Consider the following 20,635-nt stretch of genomic DNA (forward strand, 5'->3'; position numbering starts at 1 on the left):
GTCTCACCATGTGCATTCCTTGTCAAATATTAGGTGTGTAATTTTGCATTCATACAAACAATACTAACTTCAACCTCTTGGAAGGTTTTTTTTGTTGTAACAAGCATTGTGAGTCAAAATACTGTAATAAACATTCTTTTTAAGAAAATGGTAAAACTATGCATTCAACAATATTTGTTCGCTTAAATGTAACATATACAATAAAGACATGCTTAATAAAAAATGACTTGTAACTATAATTATATAAATCTTATCTTTTTGGTATTTTTCAAATGTTTTTATTCCTCCATTTAAATAGGCATTCAATGAATTCATTTAAAGTTTTTGCTATGAATTTAAAACAATACATTGCGTCTGGGTAGTTCAAAGCTATTGCAAAATTTGTTTTGGGGGTTAAATTATTATAATATGGAGAACATGAGCAACATCTAAAAAAAACAATTTTTTAAAAATTGTTAAAATTTTGTTAAACATAATTTTATGATATTGCTATCAGGATTCAATTGTTTAATTTTCGAATCGAACTCATTGACTCATGTTTCATGAGTAGCGGTTCACAAGAATCCATCTCTCATGAAAACGAATGGTACACTTAACACTCATTGCATATAGGTGATGCTCATAGAGGTGAAGCATTGGACCTTCCTAATAGGTCACCTATCCCACTACTATTCCAACTTAAGTGCATTTAACCATGGAATTCTCCCAAGGTTAAGCCCACTTGGCTTACTATCCCATTTGCAAAACCTTCAACAAGTGTTATGCCTTATGAACCATTCATTATAGAGCCCCTTTAACTCATTAATGGATAAGTAGGAGATATTTTCCACAACAAGTCAAATTATGATAATGCTATCGGATTCAACTATGTAGTTTTCGAGGCAAACTCATTGATCATAAAAATCATTTTCTATTTCATATATTTTCTATCAATTTTTAAAAACATAAATTTACTAAATTAATTTTCTACCAATTAATAACATATGTACCATCTCATTAAAACATATTTTATTTACATATTTTTTCAAAAATGTAGATGTGCTAAATAAGTTTAACGAAGAACATGCTTGAATAGCCGAGTTTGTAGGTCCAACAACAACAAATATTGTCTATAGAGTAAGGTTAAAATTTGATACATAATAAAAATAAAGCGCCAGTAGAACTCCATGTGAGAATTAAACGGTACTTTAATCTAATGACTTAAAAACCCCTTCCAAAAATGTTCCTTGGTCCTTTTGGAAAGTGAATGCTTTCGCTCTCTCGCTTCGTCTGCCGCAGGAAAAGCAGTTTTCTCTGGGCTCGCAGAGCAACAATGGCGGTAGACAGCGTGACAGTGGTTAAGGCGCCGACGGATAAGCGTCAATATCGAATTGTTAATCTGCCCAATGGCCTAACGGCCGTACTTGTACACGATCCAGAGGTTTCTGCAGATTCTTTCCCTCTTGTTCCTCCCAAAAATGCATCAAACACAGGAGACGAAGACGAGGAGGAAGATGATGATGATGAAGACGACGAAGATGGAGACGAAGACGACAGCAGTGAAGAGGAAGATGACGAAGACGAGGATGAAGATGACGAGGAGGAGGATGAAGATGATGATGAGGATGACGAGGACGAGGAAGATGACGATGAGGATGATGATGATGATGAGGAAGAGGAGGAGGAAGATGGAGTTATGCAGAATGGAAAGAAAGTAGCGAAAAGATCTGCTACAGGCGCAGCTACAGTCAAGAAGGTAGGTGTTAATGCTTTTCGTTTTGAAACGAGGGTTTTTGTTGTTTGTTTTTATTCATTGAAGAGATGGATTACCAATGCTGTTGAACTAGGAGCGAAGACCCGGGGGCATCTATTCCTCCAAATTTGCCGGAGACATGAATCTGGGTTCATCTTTAATAGTGTCAGGTCTTTTCATTTACTGAGGATTGATATCTAATGTGCTCTTTATGTGGACATTGGTAACTGTTAATGACATTTTCTTCCCGGAGAGGACCGCCTTGTAAGTTTTACAATCTGGAATCAAGCTGCTTCCCCAGTGGACCAACAACTGTCTTTATTTTTTAAGCACATTTTGCTTTTGAGTTCAGGTCTAGGTCAGTAAATATTGGGCAAGACTAGACAATCCTAGGAGGAAGCCGACTATGTACCTAGAGCCTCTTTCAATATCTAATGTTGATGAACCTTATGTAACAGAGAAAAAACTAGTTATGTGCTTTTGTCTTCGTGACATATGTTGCAGATAAGGGTAAGATCATCGTTGCCAAAATGAAGGAGAATGACTCAGCCTCAAATTAGGCTAATGGGTAAGAGCTAGAGAACGATTCTTAAATCATGTTCTCTCGTTGATTTCTTAAATTCTACAGGTTTGTAGACAATTTTGACGCAGAGAGAAATATGCCCGAGAATAGATTGTGGAGAGAGAGAGAGAATATTAACAGTCTGTTACCACAAGTGCAATGTGATTGTGATCAGAAAACTAGAGAAGCTAGGACTCAGTGCCAGACATCCCGTACAGAGTTTTCATGAAAATTGAACTGTACATTCCGAGAAAAACCAATGGCAAGAATTCAAGAAACCGAGAGCAATGAACACCGCAAGTTGGAAGATGCATGGATTTACCTCGGGGAACCCAAATTTATAGGAGAAAACTCCAGCAATTAGTCAGCAAAAACACACTTTCCACTATTTTCAAATGGAATTACAACCATAAACCTTTTGGCCACACAACCATCCTTAAATCATCTTATTTCAGTTTCTAAGATCACTACAATTATACAACAACTCTCTTATGCACTCAGCTTTGTTTGTCTGGCTAGGCCAGTGTTTTTGAATCTATGAACACTACTAGCATTCAAACAATTCAACTCTAATGCTTTAATTATTGCCTCTATGGGTGTTTGCATACATATAATATATTAGAACGGTCATGACAAAATTCCTAGAAGCCTTCAGAAATCATTTGGAAGAGGTATTCAAAGTGTTTTTGGGCATTTTCTGCTGTTTCTGTCATGCAATGAAACTGCAGCTTTTCAAAAGTGATGAAACTGCTGTTATTGGATGAAACCCTCCCAATGATTAAGAAACCGTCACTTTTGGATGAAACCAAGCCGACGATTAAGAAATGGCCACTTTTGGACGAAACTAATGATTTTGAAATTGCTGATGATTACAAAACCTCTAGTTGTATGAAACCAGCAATTTTGCATAGAAGCCTGAAATACTCCATTTCTTTCCAAATTTCTGACTTCTGATGGCTGAACCCTACTTCACGTGTCTTCTGAGCTGTGATCCACTTCTCCAATTAAGCCAAGTGATCTTTTTACTAATAACACCTTCCCAATACAGATTCCGGCTTTTGGTCCTCCAAAACTGTGAAGACTCAAAACGAGAGGGGTGCTTCCCTCAGTGAATGGCATAGCTGCCGCCTCACTCTGCACCATTCTAATAAAGATCTATAAAACCTTTGTCTTCAACTATTTGAAGTATTTTGTAAGACCAAAGAGCTTGAACTTGTTGAAGGAACCATATCAACATTAGTTCTCTGTAAGAACCTAAAAAGGTCCTCAACTGAGACAACTGATGTTTAACTGAACTTGTCGCATTTCAAGTGTGTTCTTTGCAAATTTGTAACAGCAAATATAATTTTGACAAATTTAAGCACAAAAAGCAACTATAGGGAAATGCTAGAAATCAATTCTAATTCAGTAATAAACTGATCAAACCCTTATTGCATGTATTCAACCTTTATTTACCCTCAATACATAAACAGACAATAAAAGATAGGAACTGAAAAATACCAAGAATTTTTGGAAACCCTTATTTCTTCCTTGCTGGTCATACACAGTCCATTATGACAGCATGCTATAACTCACTCCAGACTGACCCAAACAGCTTGCATGGTAGCTCAATGGATAACTCTAGGCTAGGCGCACCTTCTCCTTATTTTATTTATTTTTTTGGATCCTTCCAACATGCAAATCGCAGCCCCTTAGGTGATTGGTGCTACTCCCCAGGCAGCCGTACAGCCATCAACAAATATCTTCTTTGGGTATCTTTGTTTCCTTGTTTGCTGCAGCAACAAAATACTGATAAACAATGGTACCTCTCTGACTAGTAAGCACAAACTTGGTCCTTGAATGAGACCAACTGTAAGAGCAAGATCAACTGATATTTCACAGCCTTTGATGCTGTTGTACAAGAATCCCACGTTTCCCTGTACCGATACCTCTGATCACTGCTGAAGAATCTTCTGCTGAAACCCTTGGCCAAAACTCCTCTCAGAGCTCCAAACAAAAATATCAAAACTTAGCATAATAAAAAGAAGACCTAAAATCTTCTTTAATCTTTTCCATTTAGGGTTGGTGCGATTCCCAAGAAAGGTGCGATTTGGCCTTTAATGATGTTTTAACTTTTATTATTTATTTTTGACTATTGAAGTGTCAAAAATAAATCATCTTCCATTTAATATAAAAACTGGCCCCATCTGATGAGAAATAGACCCTCACTTAAGTTATAACTTAAAGTGACTTTTAAAACATTAAAACATTAAAGTTCGCCATTTAATATTTAATTAAAAATAATTAAATATTAATATTTCTCTAAGTATTCATCAGAAATGCCTGCTGTCTGAACTAGAGACTGCCAAACCACTATCTGTCGTTGCCCAACCTATTGGCTATAAATAGCAGGACTGCTAAAAATAGAAAGTATCTCAAACGGGGTCCTGGAGACCTCAAACGAAGACCAGACCTGGAGTGCTTGCTTTGAAGGTGGTGAATCAAACTCTGGAGGACCCTCTACCCAACCTCATCAGCCTACGAGGGTCAGTGATAGGCTAATCTACTCAGCTGATAGATGTCAACTAGAAGGGGACATCACATTCTCTCCCATACAAGTGGAATGATTTGGGTGCTTTTGCTTAACATTGTCCTTGCTCCAAGATTCAGGTCCTGGGGCAGCTCCTACTTGCCCTTGTAATCTTTCAACATGAAGTATTGTCCACCTTTGCGTAAGTGGTACTTGTTAGCTGGTTAGTAGTACACAACTTTCCTGTCATACATGTAGGGGCTACCCAAAGGTCTCAACATAAGTACATAAGTACAACATCCAACATCATTTCATCAACAAATTTATAGTTAACAATCAAATTTTAATCTGTTTTGCTTATTAATGGACAAATACATTTTTAAGCCCACTCAATGTGTAAGGCTTGGGATTTGGACATGGGAAACAAGACTCATTCATCTGGCCTTTGATCCAAGGAGGAGTAGATTTTTTAGTTATGTATATAGGGTTTCATCATTTCATACTAAGGTTTTGTTCATCTATCCATCCATTTATTATTAATGGGCTGTGATTCCCCCTCTTTATATATCTGTATATGGAGATGCATTACATCCATTTATTCAGCCACATGAACCCCTATCTATACATGGGCTTCAATACTATGTTTTCTAACCAAATCTTGAGAAACGAGGTTAGCTTGGGAACAAGAATTAAGAAGTACATCAACTTTAACATTCTTGGCTTGAATATTAGTACTAAATAACTTTGAATGCCCCTTTTCTTCTAATGTCGAAACTTTCAAACTAATCCTCATTGTAGTGCATGACAATCTTGACTCAATCTCAGAATTAAATATCTATGCCCTTGTCAATGGTGGTATTAGTAGTTTTCTTTCCCGTTTTACCTTCCCAAAAAGGACTACTTGTGACCTAATCACACATCACCCCATCCAAAATGGGGACCCCCTACTTTTTTAGGCCCTCTCGCGGTCTTTTGGTTTTCATTTTTGGGGCCTTTATGCAGCAATTTCATCGGTCTCTTTGAGTTTGCAAGCGAGTGGGGTCAGTTTGATCAAGCCTGCTTTTCGTTTGAGCAATTTTGGCTAAGTCTAGGGCTCATTTTGTCAGTTTTAGGGTTCTTCCTTCAATCCTAGATTTTAGGGGTTTCCTTTTAGGGTTTTTGAAAACTGAAAGTTGCAATGGAGTCAAGACCCTCTAAGGATCCGACACGTGAAATTTGACTGAATTCTGAGCAACTTTCTATTTTTAGAAAGTTCCTATTTTTTAGGGATTCCATTGCCTCCCAGAATGTCTTGATCTCACCAAAAATCAAACTTACTATTCTTAGTAATTTCTATTTTTAGTTTCTATTTATAGTGTCTCTACATCCTATTTCGGCTCTAACTTTGACATTTGAAGCACTTTCTATTTTTGGAAAGTCTATTTGTGGTAGGACCCTCGCAGACAGACATTGCAGACTGAACATTCTTGAAGATTCATCTAAATCCGGAAAGTCAAAAGCAGGCAGAGTGATCAAAATTTGGCTGTGTGGGAATCAATCCAGGAATGGAAAGCTCGAAAAATCATCCAAGTTTCGAAAATTCACCTCTATTCCTAAAATGACTAGCATCAAATTTCTCTAAGCATGGAAAATGAACAGAAGGTCAAATTCCCCGACCTGGTGGAAATAGTGCCCAAGTCTTCAGGAGGGTGCCAAATGGAGGAAACCAAGGAAAAATTGAAAATGTTGAGAATCCTTGGCAAGGTGAAATTAGCGCCCTAGTCTGGATATGGGTGCTAAAGTGAGGTCTTAATGGAAAACTTAAAAAATCCAAAATTCCTTGGCACATGCAAAACCGTGCCCAAGTAATCAAGAGGGTACCAAAATGGGGTTGTCGTGGAAAACTCCAAAAATGTGAAATTCCATGCCCAAGGAAGAGATAGGGCGCCAAACATGAGGAGGCATGGAAAAGTGGAAAAACATGAAATTCCATCACTTAGGCAAATTAGCGCCCTAGTCCTACCAAGGGCGCCAAAATGGGATTGTCATGGAAAAGCAGCAAAATGAAAAAAAAATCCTTCGCCAAGTGAAAAATAGCGCCCAAAGTCCTAGAAGGGCTTTGAAATGAGGGGTGCTTGGAAAACTCAAAATCATTAAAATTCCATCATTAGTGGAAAACAACGCCCAAAGGTGGAGATAGGCGCCAAAATGTACAACGCATGGAAAATCCTAAAAGAATCAAATTCCTTCATCAAGGAAATTCCACGCCCAGGGTTGAAAGTTTTTCTAAGGCAAAGAGCAAAATGAGGGTCAGGAATGGAATGGAAAAGCAAAAAACGCCCTTGGGAAATTTCTAGAAAAATCCAATTTTAGACACCAAATCTCATCAGAATTTCAAATTTTTTGCAGATTTGGACTCATGAGAGAATTCTCTCTCTCCTGGACCCAGGTCATAAATTTTAGGAAAGTTCCTTAAAAAAAGGAGATCATGGAAAAGTGTTGAAAATCTCCTTGAAAGTCGGAAAAGCTAAAAGAGCTTCATGAAAATTCTTCTCAAGTCAAGAATTCTTTCTCCTAAGATTTTCTTTTTCCTAGGGTTTTTGCGCCAAGTGGATGGATAAACAAGATCAAGTCAAACTTCCAAAAATCTCTCCAAATTTAAAAAAATGGAAGGTTGGCAAGTTGGCAAGAGAATATTCCAAATCATGAAGCACAACTCAATGCATTAAGAGAAAACTCCATTTTGGAACTCAACTACGATGGTGGAGCCCGTTTGCATGGCGTGTTGGAAAGAAATGTATGACGCATCATTAAGACAACTGCCTAAATTGACCTTCGCCAACTTAGCAACATGTTGGAAGAATTCTATATAAACACAAAAGCACAATTCATTCTTCTCGTGCGAATTTGGAGAAAGAAGAGTTGGAGAGCAAGTGAAAAGAAGTTAGACTTAGAGAATGTTTTGTTCTTTTTAGGAGGCGTTGTTTGCAGAAAGTGATAATTTATTCTTGAAATGGCAGATTCAAGCAAGGTAGCAACCATCACCTGGTAGGCATAGATAAAGGCTAAGATGAAAGGATTCCTTCCAGAATCCAAGATGGTGTCCAGGAGGAAGGAAATTAGTGATACAAATTTAGGAACGTTCAACATGGCTGCCTTCAAAATCAGGATGTTTGGGACAATAGGGCACACTCCATCTCCAACCACTGCCAGAATTGTCAAAAGTGGAATTGTTGCGGCAGCTGGTTTTCCCCCTGCTATCCAATGTCCAGACTTGATCCCGGAGTGTGCGAAGCATTACAATTCAAAGAGGAGGACAATTTCAACATTAAGTGGCAAGCCGTTAGCCACTTTGACTCTAGAAGCAATTGGGGAAGCCTTTGGAATTCCCTCTGATCATTCCATGACCTACAGGACCATGAATGGAGCTAAGGCAGTGTATGAGGCGGGTCCTGACAGATGTGCAGATATTATTAACAAGAGTTGGTTGCAGAAACCTAGACCACACATCTCCAAAATGCCCAAGACACTTACCATTTTTGAATTTAAGCAAGAGTATGTGGACCTGATAATGATGTTGAGCAGGATAATGGGATGTTCACATGCCATAAATCTCGAGCCATGGATGTTTTTCTACATTGGCGAAGTTATGAATGCCAATGGGTTGGTAGATTGGGCCAGATTAATTAGCCATTATGTGCATGAATAGCTGAAAGATTTGAAAGAAAAGAAGTCCCAATCCTTCTATATTAGCTCCTATGTAATTTATATGCTTGCAAGGATGGGTGGCTTCGATGGTCTGCCGGCAAAAGGAGTCGTGGGTTGCGGACTGACATAGCTGAAAGTTCATGAATGTTATCCTCAGTTGCACCTCTACAATACTAATTCTTTCAAGCTGGCGAATGACACTTTCACCATGTACTTGACTAGATCTATGCAGAATGAGCTCCACACAAGAGTGTCACCACAGGCTAGGGCATTGGTTCAGAAATTTGGAGCCACGTTCTTGTAATTTCCAAAGTTCACCTACATCAGGACACAAGGATTCAATTTCCAGCCGTATAAACTACCACGGTATCCATCCAACAAACTGATATTGGTAGATCTCATGAGGCAATTGACAGCTTATGACCAAATCCTGAAGAAGAAAAAGAAGTTGTCTGTTGAATTTCCAGTTGTCCTCGGTGACTATGTAGAAGTGTGCCCGAACCTGCCAGTAGCTGAGAAAGCAGCAGAGGAATTGGCATTCTACCGCCTGGCATTTTACACCACCAGGTCTCACTACGATTCATATCGTAAGATTAGAAAGGTTGTTGGATTGAAATTTGTACACAAGTTTCACCTAGAAGACTATTGGACAAGTGCCAAGGATGGCCTTGAGGTCAGGAAGAAAATGTTTTCCAGGCTGCCCCTTGACACAATTAGGATAGGTGAAGTAATGTAGGTGCCAGATCAAGTGGAGGATTTAGACTTAGTGCAGCCGAAATTCGAAAAGGTAAAAGATCAGCCCATTTAGCTTCTAGATTGGTCGTGGCCTAAAATTGATGATTTGGACATCTTAGCCAGACCTGCTTTAAAGTTCACCAAACATTGGGTTGATTGGCATGTCAAGAAATTGAAGGAAATGTTCGCTTGAGTTACCAGTTAATGGGAAGTTTAGATTCCCATGGTGAAGCCAATGAAGGACCTTCACAAGCCTAGGCTGAAGAGGGAGAAGTTCGACAGAAAGGAGTTGAGCTTGATAAAGGAAAAAGTGCTCCAAAGAGGCCAATAACAACAAAGAACAAGGAAGTCTAGTAGGAGGCCCAACAAGAAATCTTGTAGGGAGCTCAGCATGAAGAACCACTGCAAAAACAAGCAAGGGTGGAAAGGATGCAATCACCGGCTAGCTCTTCTAGCATTCAGGAGGTAGAAATGTTTACACGAGAAAATCCAGCAAATCCACCTCAAGGCAACCTACTTGACAGTGCTCTAGGGCAGGATGTTCTCAGTGTCAACACTTCGCACTGGCCAAATCAGCCAGGGATGCAAAGACAAGAACTCTCCTCTCATCCCGAAGAGCCTCGCCAGGATAGTTTCATAGAAGTCATCCTTGGCGAAATGGAAGAAGTTTCATAGGAGCATGAGCAGATGGAGATTCAGGATCAACCAATTTCTGCTCTTGATTGGTTGAAGGATAGATTGAGGAAGCAAGCAGAAGAAGAAGTTGATCCAACATGAGAGTTGGAAGAACTCCTGAAGAGGATGGATAAACCGACAGAGAAGAAGGCACCCCAGAAGTTCTCCAAGGTCGTGAGAGATGAATGTAGATCCCGAACTTTGCATATAGCCGAGCCTGTAGCAGATAAAGACAGGAATGAAATCACACCCGAGGACTATGTAATCAAACAAGTTGATTTAGGGTGCGCTTTTGCGATGTAGGTTGTGGAGGATTTCAAAGGGTCTTCCTTGGCAATGAGGGAGAAAATGCAGAAATTGAAGGAAAAATGCAAAAGATTGAAAGGTGAAAACAGGGCCTTGAGCGACTATGTGAAGAGTTTCAAGCATCCGCTCAGGGAAGCTGATCCTTCATTCATACCTCCTTCCTCATTTCCTTGAGAAGATGTTGATGAAGCTGAAACAATCAGGAGAATAGCCCAAAACGCTAAAGAATGTGTGGACGATGTCTTTGCTACGGCTGGGAAACTCATTGAAGACCTAGCTCATCTTCATTCCATGCTTGTTACCCTTCTCAACAGATTGGAAGTAGTGGAAGGTCTATGGGAGGATGTTCACATCTATCATGATTTAACCATTCCGGGACTCAGAGCTCTAATGAAGGTTCCGAAGCAAGCATTGCTTGATGGGAAAGTGATTCAGGAGAACGAGATCTATGATTTCCCTCGATGGTTCTGCGATGTTTTCTCCGGAAGGAATATCTTTGAAAAGATTAACATGGAGTCTTTGACTTTAAAAGACTCAATTAGAAGGGTACAAGAAGAAATCATCAGCGTGATTGAAGCGTTGTTCGTGAAGAAGCTTAATGAAGATGGAGTAACATTGAACTTCTTGAAAACCCAATTGCATGAATTCTTCTTTGTAGGGTCATTTTCTAAGGAACATTTTGAGAATGTTTCTTCATTTTCCAGCACGATGAACAAGGCGTAGGAAATGATGGCAGAATGGGAGAACTTCCTCTCCAAAAGTGAAGAGGAAATCACCTTGATGGAGTACCAAATTGAGAGTGCGCCAAGTGTCGCTGTGGGTGAATTGGAAGCCATCATCTCCAAATGCATCACGTATGCAATTAATGAACAAAACAATGGTCGCCCATTCCTGGACGAGAATCTTTTGACTGAGTAGTGGCGGCACACTTATTGCTGGAATATTTTGACTAAGCGGCGGCCCGGTCAATGCATGAAGAATCTTTTGCATGCAGCTGCCATATTTATGATTCTATGACAAATTCCTTCCGCATGTTGCCATCACATGGAGGAATGATGGGCATTTATTTTTGCATGGGGAATATTCATTGTATGTTGGGCAAACTTGATGTAAGGTGCATTTAATGCACAAATGGAGGCCATTTTGGGCATGTTTGAATTAATTGTATATGGGTTTCATGGGCATTAATTGCTGATTCCCACCTTGTTGCATCATGTGTGGGGTATCTTTTGGGTGAAACCCTAATTAGGGTTTGCATGTCCTCATGGTTTGAGGCCTATATAAAGGGGTGGCCCCCCTCATTTGTAAAGGAGGAGAGATTGATTTCATAGATTGTTGCTATAAGTTTTGAAGCAAATCACTTAATACTATTCCTGTGTTGCTTTAAGGCTTGCATGGTCTCACTCTCTTCTTTTAGAATAGATTTGCTTTCAAGTTATTAGATGAACGGGATTTGATAGGGTTGCTTGTTGTGAAGTCTGTGCTCATACCTTTTGTTGGCAGCTGATTGTTGCTGACTGTGCAAGGTTACTCTGAGCCTGTTATATGTGTGAACTTAACTTAAATCATCCGGTGAATGTTGTTCAAATTGATGGCCTTCATTTGGTGATGTGAAAAATTATAACACAACCGTTGATGATTGCACCGCCTTCGTGTAGTTGTGCTATGCTGGCAAAGCGAAGAGTGGTTTGACTTTGCACAAGTAATCCCGTCTCTTTGTTCTTAGGATTAGATTAGACTTAGCGTAGTTCTCTCAACCCTTTCTCTTTATTTTCCACATATTTCATCCAAAATAAAAAAAAGAAGAACTTTTATTGCACATCATTCGCAAAGTTGTCCTTGAATCTGCAAATTCGTTAAAATCTTGTTTGAGAATACATAAGGCCCCTTGGATTACTAGTAAAACACATTAGCCGACTGAGTCATGTCCATTGCACAAAGGAACCTTAGAGTTAGCCATTTGGTCTTATTGCAATCTTAGCATACGGTTTAACTTTTATCAAGAGAGAGTGAAGTGACTGTTGGGAACTTTATTCTGTGTTAGAAGCTGTCCTAAAAAACACGTCAACAAAATTGGCGCTAGAAGGAGGGTCTGAAGAATTTTCACTAAAGAAGAAACCTATTGTTCAAGGAAGAATTGTTCAAATGACTAAAGACAGTGTTGCTTGGTATTAGAAGTTCACCTCCTGTTTTGCAGCTTGGTTTGGGGATTACACGATCATCAAAAGGATATTATTTCTGGATTAGCTGATCTCACCTGGAAAACAAGCATAAGCGAAGATCAATACAACAAAGCCTGCCTTGTATTACAAGGGGAACGAGAAAAGGCTATTGAGATTTGCAATGGCTATTCAAAGAGAACTCCTCAATCATAGATTTCCACTTGCACCGCTTTCCCCATGTCGTGGATAGTTGAAGAAGCTGATTTTGAAAATACACGCTGGATCACATTAACTCTTTTTCACCCGAAAGACATCGAAGGATTATGAGATCTACCCCAGGAAATTTGTTCCTAAGTCAAAGCGTGGGAAGGAGGAGGCCTCTACAAGCCAGGATTCACCGAGTGTGGAGGATCTTACTCGCTTGTTTCAGACTCCACCACCTCAACGACCAGTGCAAGGAGCGGCTAGTGCAAATACTAAGCAAGGACCTGTTCAAGTTAATGAATGGTTAAAAGGTATGAAATGATAAGTTGTGACTCTCTTAAACGTGAGATATAAAAGGGAGAAGAGAATCTCATTTGAGGAGGGGAGAATTTGGAAATGAGAAGTGCAGATCTGATTTAAATAAGAGGTGCAGATCTGATTGTGTCCCTTTCAAAGGGCAGAAATAATGAAGAGTTGCACTCTTTCAAAGGGTGGTAATGGTGAAAGGGTGTGTCTTTTGCTAGAGGGCATGCATGATGAAGAGGTGTGACCTCTTCTCACATTGAGAGATATAAAGGGAAGGAATAAAAAGCATCTAGTGATTAGATCAGATCAGAACTGTTATTGAGTCACAGGCAGTAACATCTGTGTTCTTGGTGGTATGCATGGGGATGTGCTTAATATATGAAGCCTGATAATGTTGTTATAAAGAATTTAGTAGTAATATTAATATAAACTGCAATATGTATGACAGTGATACTTAATTTCATATATATTCATAATACATGAGAAGTTAGTATACTTATAGTCTAAATCATGTTATTACTGTCAGTACTTAAGAAGATGGGGATGAGATGTTCCAAACAGGGGCAGTCTAAATCCAAGCAACAGGTTAAGTCCCAAGATAGGGTGGGGATCAGCGACCCATAAGCCTTGAGGGTATAGACCTAAGATAGGTTAGAGCTTGGATCTGTAAACTTTGAGGGAACCTATCGTATTTGGTCTCTAAGCGCTTTGACCCTTCTCTATTAAAACTGAAGTAGTAGTAGGGTTTGATATCTATATTAAGAACTATGAATAATGAAATTAATCATCAAATGAGGAAAATAAATAAGCACTTGTTAATAACTAATAAATTGAAGAATATCAATGAATGGCTTCATAATTAGTCTCCCAACCAATTTTAGTATATCGAAATAGAATCTAGATTAATTATGTTAAACAGGTAGGGGACATTACATACAATGTGTTGTAGACTTTGCTTTGGTGCTTTTAGCACTTGCAAGGATGGCATTAGATTTCTTTTATTCGGAGAAGGTGGAGAACTATCACCATTACCACAGGTAGTGTGCATATGCTTTTTCAATCTTGATGTATTTTTTCCCTTTCTGACATTTTGGGTAAATTTTTCTGCTAGACAATTTCTTAAATAGGCCCAAAGTTTTATTACGAGCTTGCTTTCCTAAAGCCATAGAATACAAGAGACTTTTGAACCAACCATGAAGCATATTTTGCTAGTTATCTGACAAAGGAAATCTTTTGTAAAAAATTAAGAGAATGCATACTTAAATATATCTTCAATTGAGCCAACCAGTGACCGAGCTTCTCCGCATCCATGTAGTCTTCTCCTTATTCTTGGTATCCTCTAAAGAGTGCAGATTCTCCACGAGAGTTCCCACATGGCTTTCATAGTCTCCATTAACTTAGATATACTTGCAATGTTGACTTCGAGCTTGAAGAACCTTGTTTCTTCATCAAGGGTTTTTGTGTCCCTTCCCTGAAATGTATCATCCAGAAAATCTAAAATAATTTTCACCCAGAATTACCAGATTTATTCACTCAGGTATTGAATATAAAACAGAGAAAATTCCTGATTTAAGCAATGCTAATCATGAACTGATTCCCAAAACAGAGAAAATCTCCATTTAGAGGGTATGAAAGATGTTTGATGATCCTGATTAGATAGGTCTAGAAGATGATGAGAAAAGTTAATAAAAGTAACTACATTTGATGTTAATTATGTCTATAATTATATAAAGAATTTTTAAGACCTAGAGTGTATAATAAGCTTGAAGCTTTACTATTGGAAATTAATTAGCCAGTGAGAGATATATTTGTAATGGGAATATCAATCATAACGTAGTCACCAAATAGAGGTGGGTAGCTGAAACAATCAGAGTAATGGATTGTATAATTGACAAATGCATCAAGTTGATAAAGAGTAATCCATGTGTTTATCAACTCTTGGATGATGTTGAATTTTAACATTAATTGGTGCAACTGATGGTATCTTACACCAACTAGTTAAATATTGGATTACTTATCAAGAGGGCCGAATAGTTAGCCCTAATTGGACGACAATTGACTATTAGGGGTTGCTAATAGCATTGGGATCCAATCTTGTTCAAGCGATGGGTGGAAATATAAAGGAAGAACCTGAACTGTCATAGGTCTGGTTAGACCTAATGCAACAGTATTTTTATATTGATCAGGTGACACAATACGATATAAGACTGTTAATGTGTCACCTATATTTATGGTTGCATCAGAATTTGGAATTCAATCACTTGAATGGCTAATTGATGGCCATGCTAGGAGCAGAGTCATCATATTTTTCTGAGGATCAACACTTTGTTTCCAGAGTTGTACTTTTGTCAGTGTCAACATATTCCTTTAATGGTTTGAGAGTCTCTAGTAATAGGATTTTAACCAGTCCACAAATGTATTTGTTATAAATTTTCAGACTTCTTGACCCTTGAAGAATTATGTCAAACACTTTGCACATGACTGATATTAACTTAAGATTTGCATACTTCAAATGGCAATGATATTAATGCTTGCAAACAACTTCTAAATTGTCTAATGGCCTCCTAGAATGGATATGCAATAGTTTTTTGTGTTTTCCAATGCAATAAGATGAATTTAAGTGCAAGAATATTATACCTACAGCTGACTGTATTTTAGACAAACAGTTGGCATGTAGCTTTGAACAATATACAAATGAGATGCAACCTTATTACTCCATTAATCTATGAGATAATAGGTTCATTACAATGATCAAATATTTGCCCAAAGACCTATCAGCCTAGCATGGAATACTCAGAAATCTGAAGACATATGGCAGCCATTGGAGTCTGCTTACAACTGGAAATTAATAAGAACTAATGATGCCGAATGAACCTGATTATAATCGCCAAGGCTGGTGGTTGAAGAAGCAAGCAAAACCCCTTAATTTGGAGCTCTCCTAATGCCAAATCGACTGGTTCTACAAATCATCCCTGCTGCAGGTAATAAGGACTGATAACAATTAATTATCAGCACGAAGATCTCTTTTAACTCCCTAGGAATGATCGCTGTCCTCTCCCAAGTGTGGCGCTATCTCCCTTTGCCAAGTTCGATGCTCCAATGGAAAGATATTGAGTAAAATCGTGGGAAAAGGAGGTATGGTACGATCTGCTTCAGACTGGTATATCAGCTGCAACTTCACTCAATTCTCCTCCAAATGCATCGAAGGGAATCACCCTTCCTTCTAGATAATATCGCTGTCTTCAAACCCTTGTAAGGATGCATTCACACTGACATATGAGCAAAATCGTGGTAGCTGAAGGTCTGATGCAAAAAGTCTTAGATCAGATATCAAACTCAATTAGCTCAGTATGAAGGACTGAATGTCCCTCACTCTCAAGGCAACCTTCGGAGGATCTCTCACCCCCTCAGTTATGCAGATTGAAGGGAGGTATCGTTCCCTAAGACCAAATCTGCGGACAACCCTTGGCTCCACAACCACAATACAAGAGAAGATAACTAACAACTGATGCTCAACCATTAATTATCCTCTTCTATTTATTCTTTTCATATCCCATCATAAGTTTCCTTGTAGAAGATTCCCTCCTTATCGGGTAGGTACACTTTATTATTATTTTATTACACATGTTATTTTAATTGCACTTTTAAAATATTATTTCATTATAATTAAAGTGCACACGTCTCATGATACATGTTATCTCCTTATTTTGCCATAAAACCAAGTAGAAACAGAATGTGAAGCCACCAATTTCCACCAAGTCGACCCCCTAATCAATTCCTTGGCCTACGAGGGTCAAATTATAGGCCAACCTTGTGAATGTCCACGTGCTAAGGAGAAGGGGACATTACAAGTCCACAAATGTATTTGTGTACAGTTGTGTGCAGCATATATATCTTGATTTTGGGGTTACTTAGCTCTCTTTGGCACATGATGGTGGTGAGGTTAATCCATTGGAGAGATTCATCCTTTGCCACTTGACTTGAGAAAAGGGTTTGTTGGAATTATAGTTGTAATATTTAAAAATGAAAATGTAGTATACATTCAACTCTCATAAAGCACAGTTCATACTTCAACAACTTGTTCGAAGAATATATGCATAGATTTTAAGCAAATTGGATGGCATACACTTCAACGTTTATGGTTGTGTTTATGATTGAAAGGGGAAGTAACTGTTGTATTAAAATTGATAAGGAAATGATGAAGGATGTCAAATCTAAATTGTCATGTCAAATTGCTATAAAAGATCTTGGTGACACAAACTTCAATTCAATTATGGAAATTGTAAAGGATTGTTTATACTGAAAACTGTTGTTGAATCAGAAAAAATATGTTGAGAGGATATTGCAAGGGTTGAAAGTGCACAAATACAAACGTGTTAATGTTTCTGTTTCTGTTGGTTTAAATTTATATATAGAAAATTGTCCTAAAATATGAAGGGATATTAAGGACATGTGGTATGTTCCTCATGTAAGTGCTGTAGGATGTCTAATTTATGCCACGGTCTACACCAGACCAAACATTGCAATACGTGAAAAAAAACAAGGGAAGGAACTTTGAACTGAAAATATGGTCTTTAAGTGTTTGCACAGAAGCTACGATCATGTAATCTGCTAACAAGTAAGACCTCAGGTGAACAGATTAGAAGCTGTATGGGGTTTCGTTAAAGCCAACTAGGCTAGAGATATTGATTGCCCAAGATTTACAAGTGGTTATTATTGATGTGTTTTTTAGGACACCTCAAACACATAATAAAATACCAAGTATTCTATCCTCTCTTGAACAAAGAAACCTCATATGCTAAACGATGCTATCAAATAAGGCAACTCCAAGGTTTACAATGCAAACAATCGACTTTGATGTCGGATAGACTTAGTGTATTGATGTGATAATGCTGGTTTACACAAAGAGACTTACATTTTGTTGGAACTTGGAACACTAAACTCACCTGGAAAATAAAAGACAAAAGGATGAAAGGTTAAGGAAATCTAAGCTAACACCTGACAATGCAAGAAATGATTGCTGATTTAGTGAAATCAAACCAAGATGGTACAATCTCCTAAGGGTACTGTTGACGTGTATTTTGTACACGATCATACACAGAATAAAATACCCAAAGGCATCTTATCCTCTCTTGAATAAAGTCTCTAACTGCTGAAGATATCGCAAGAAGGATCAGTTAGGGTGACTCCAATGTTCTTGTAAGTAGGGTCTCTACGTGTGGATAAGCACCAGTGGTCGTTGTGATTGCTGTGTCATCAAGGGGCCTTACGTCGCCGAAGATTTTTCCTAAACTAAACAAACTTTCAAAAAATGCCAAAAGAGTAGGGTTTGCGAGAGGTCTAATCTAATCTAACCCTAAGAATGACTTAATGTGGACAAGGCTTGGTGAGATTCTACCAACTTCAATATTGCCATAAATTAACAACTCAATTGAAATTGATGCGATCTTCTAAGGTAATAAATGATTTTTCAATACATCAAAGATCAAGGACACTATCACGAAGGTACATATCCAAGATACAACAACGATTGAAGGTTTAAGCGATTCAAGTATCTCCAGTCGACCACGCAAGGCGTTCCTACAATCAGCAAGAAGCTAGTGGTTTGGAAAGCGAATCCTACCAAAGATCAAGTCCAACACTTTGTCCTTCGAATTAACACACTACTTTGATTGAGAATGATTCAAGAAAAATGAACAACCATGAAAATAACCAAGAGAATTGCAACAAAACACCATAACTTCAATATTTCATTGATCTCAAAGCCATCATGTACAACAATTGTTTGAATTCCTTTCTCAAAGCTCAATCTTGCTACAAAAGTAAATTGCTTCTAAACTCTCTTATTTCTCCTTAATCTCTAATTTTTCTAGTTCTAGTTTTCTAATTATTAAATGAAAAGAAATGAGGGTATATATAACATCCTCAATTACAATGAACGGTCCAGATCGAAAGAAGATCAATGGCCAAGATTATGACACCTAAACCCTAATTAGGGTTTGTTACAACCATTACATAACATTTAATGCTTGACCAATGATAAAATTGTATTGCTTGGACACATGTCCTCTCTAGAAATTTCCACCAATGGATAGCTAGGGTAGGTACATAGAAGTTTGTGCCACCTTCTATTAATTAGGTACATTGAACCTGGACATTGTTGAGGTGGACCAATCCGACTGGAGGAGTGATGACTAGGATGCCACCTCGTCTGACACTTGTAGCTTGGTAGATATTCAATTTGATGTCGTTGAGAAGCTATCTTTAATTAACTCTTGTTCTAACTCCTTTTGTCCTTGATTTGCAGGATGATTGATGTACCTTGCCTTGGAATGCTGGATTGGAAGAGGTCGCCCTTATCTTGATGATGCTGGATCGAAGAAGGTCGTCCTTGTCAATGCTAGACTGGAGGAGGTTGCCCTTATCTTTGCTTGATCGTCCTTGATGAGACCGTCCTTGATCTGGCTTGATTTTCCTTGAGAAGAGTCTTTCGACTTGTAGATCTTTTGAGCTTGGGAGTCGCCATTGTAACACCTACATAACATTTCACAATAAGTAACTAGATTTTGCAAGGTATAACTATAGATTGGAGATTAAATTTAGGAAACTTCATGATAAGTCTTTGAGTTATCATTTCCTAAATATGATCGAGCCACAGGAAATTCAAAATTTCAAAATTCAAAATTTAAACTACGACGATCAAAAATCAAAATTAAGACGAGGGAAGACTTCGCCATACCTCTCTTGAGAGCTAACTCTAAAAATGCAAAATAAGGAGATTTGTCTAGGCAAAAATCGGAGTTTGGAAGATTTCAATGTGATTTCCTTCAAACGAACGTCCTCCTTAGCAACTTCGCCACCTTTGGGGGGTCTTCAATGTCTTGACGGCAAGTTCGCTCAACTCCAACCAAACTTCGCACTCCTTTTGATGATGTTTGCACCTTGTATCCTTGATGAAATTCGCACTCCTCTCTAATGATAATTTCGCACTTCCTTGTCTTCTCCAAATCGCATGCAAAAGAATGTTCGAATGATGATTTGAAAATGAAATAATTCACCTCCCCTTTATAGGCGCTCACCCTCTCATTTACCTCCAGGCCGACTTGGTAAAATAAGGTAATTAAAAGAACAAATTTTAAATAAAAACCAAGGGCCGACTTTGTGAAATATAAGATTTGAAATTTAAGCGCTCACCCCACTTTAATTTTTATTTAAAATAATAATTAATTCATTTAATGCCCTTGCAATTAATTAATTCGATTTTTTAAAGGCAAAAAATAATTAATTAAAATTTTAATTAAATATTTCAATTTTCATCGATCTTAGCATTTAATATAATTTGAAAAATGTCATTAGCGTCAAAATTTGGGAGATGAAAAATACAAACCATATCGCTCTGGTCCCTGGGAGAGGGACAGGAGCGAATTAGCATTTTAGCCTTGATTCTCTCGCCTTTTACGTTCAAAACAACCTTCTCCACGTGGAAACTGGCATCTTCGTTGGGTACCTCGAGCTTGATCGACTCAACTTTGTGGATAAATGCCTCTTAAGGTCAATATCGCCCTGGTCCCTTGGTGAGGGACAGGAGTGAACTTTGTGTTTCTCCTTGATCCTTGTTTCTTCGATCACCGATCTTCATCACGAGGCAAGTAACAACGTTATCCCTTCATGGCACGCATAATTTACTTGTCTTTTACAAGGCATATTTGATGTTTGAATGATTTTCGCCCTGGTCCCTTGGTGAGGGACAGGAGCGA

The 20,635-nt window shown here is 38.3% G+C and overlaps 1 protein-coding gene across 1 annotated transcript in view; it reads left to right on the forward strand.

Moving 5' to 3' along the window:
• Positions 1 to 1,212: 1,212 nt before the first annotated feature.
• The window catches only part of LOC131068951 (nardilysin-like), a 250,475-nt gene continuing 231,052 nt past the window's right edge, over positions 1,213 to 20,635 (forward strand). Inside the window, exon 1 of the mRNA XM_058004237.2 lies at positions 1,213 to 1,735. Within this exon, the coding sequence (XP_057860220.2) occupies positions 1,247 to 1,735 (489 nt within the window). The 5' untranslated portion in view covers positions 1,213 to 1,246. The remainder of the gene's footprint in view (positions 1,736 to 20,635) is intronic.

This window comes from Cryptomeria japonica, chromosome 7, assembly GCF_030272615.1.
Source record: "Cryptomeria japonica chromosome 7, Sugi_1.0, whole genome shotgun sequence".
NCBI classification, from domain to species: domain Eukaryota; kingdom Viridiplantae; phylum Streptophyta; class Pinopsida; order Cupressales; family Cupressaceae; genus Cryptomeria; species Cryptomeria japonica.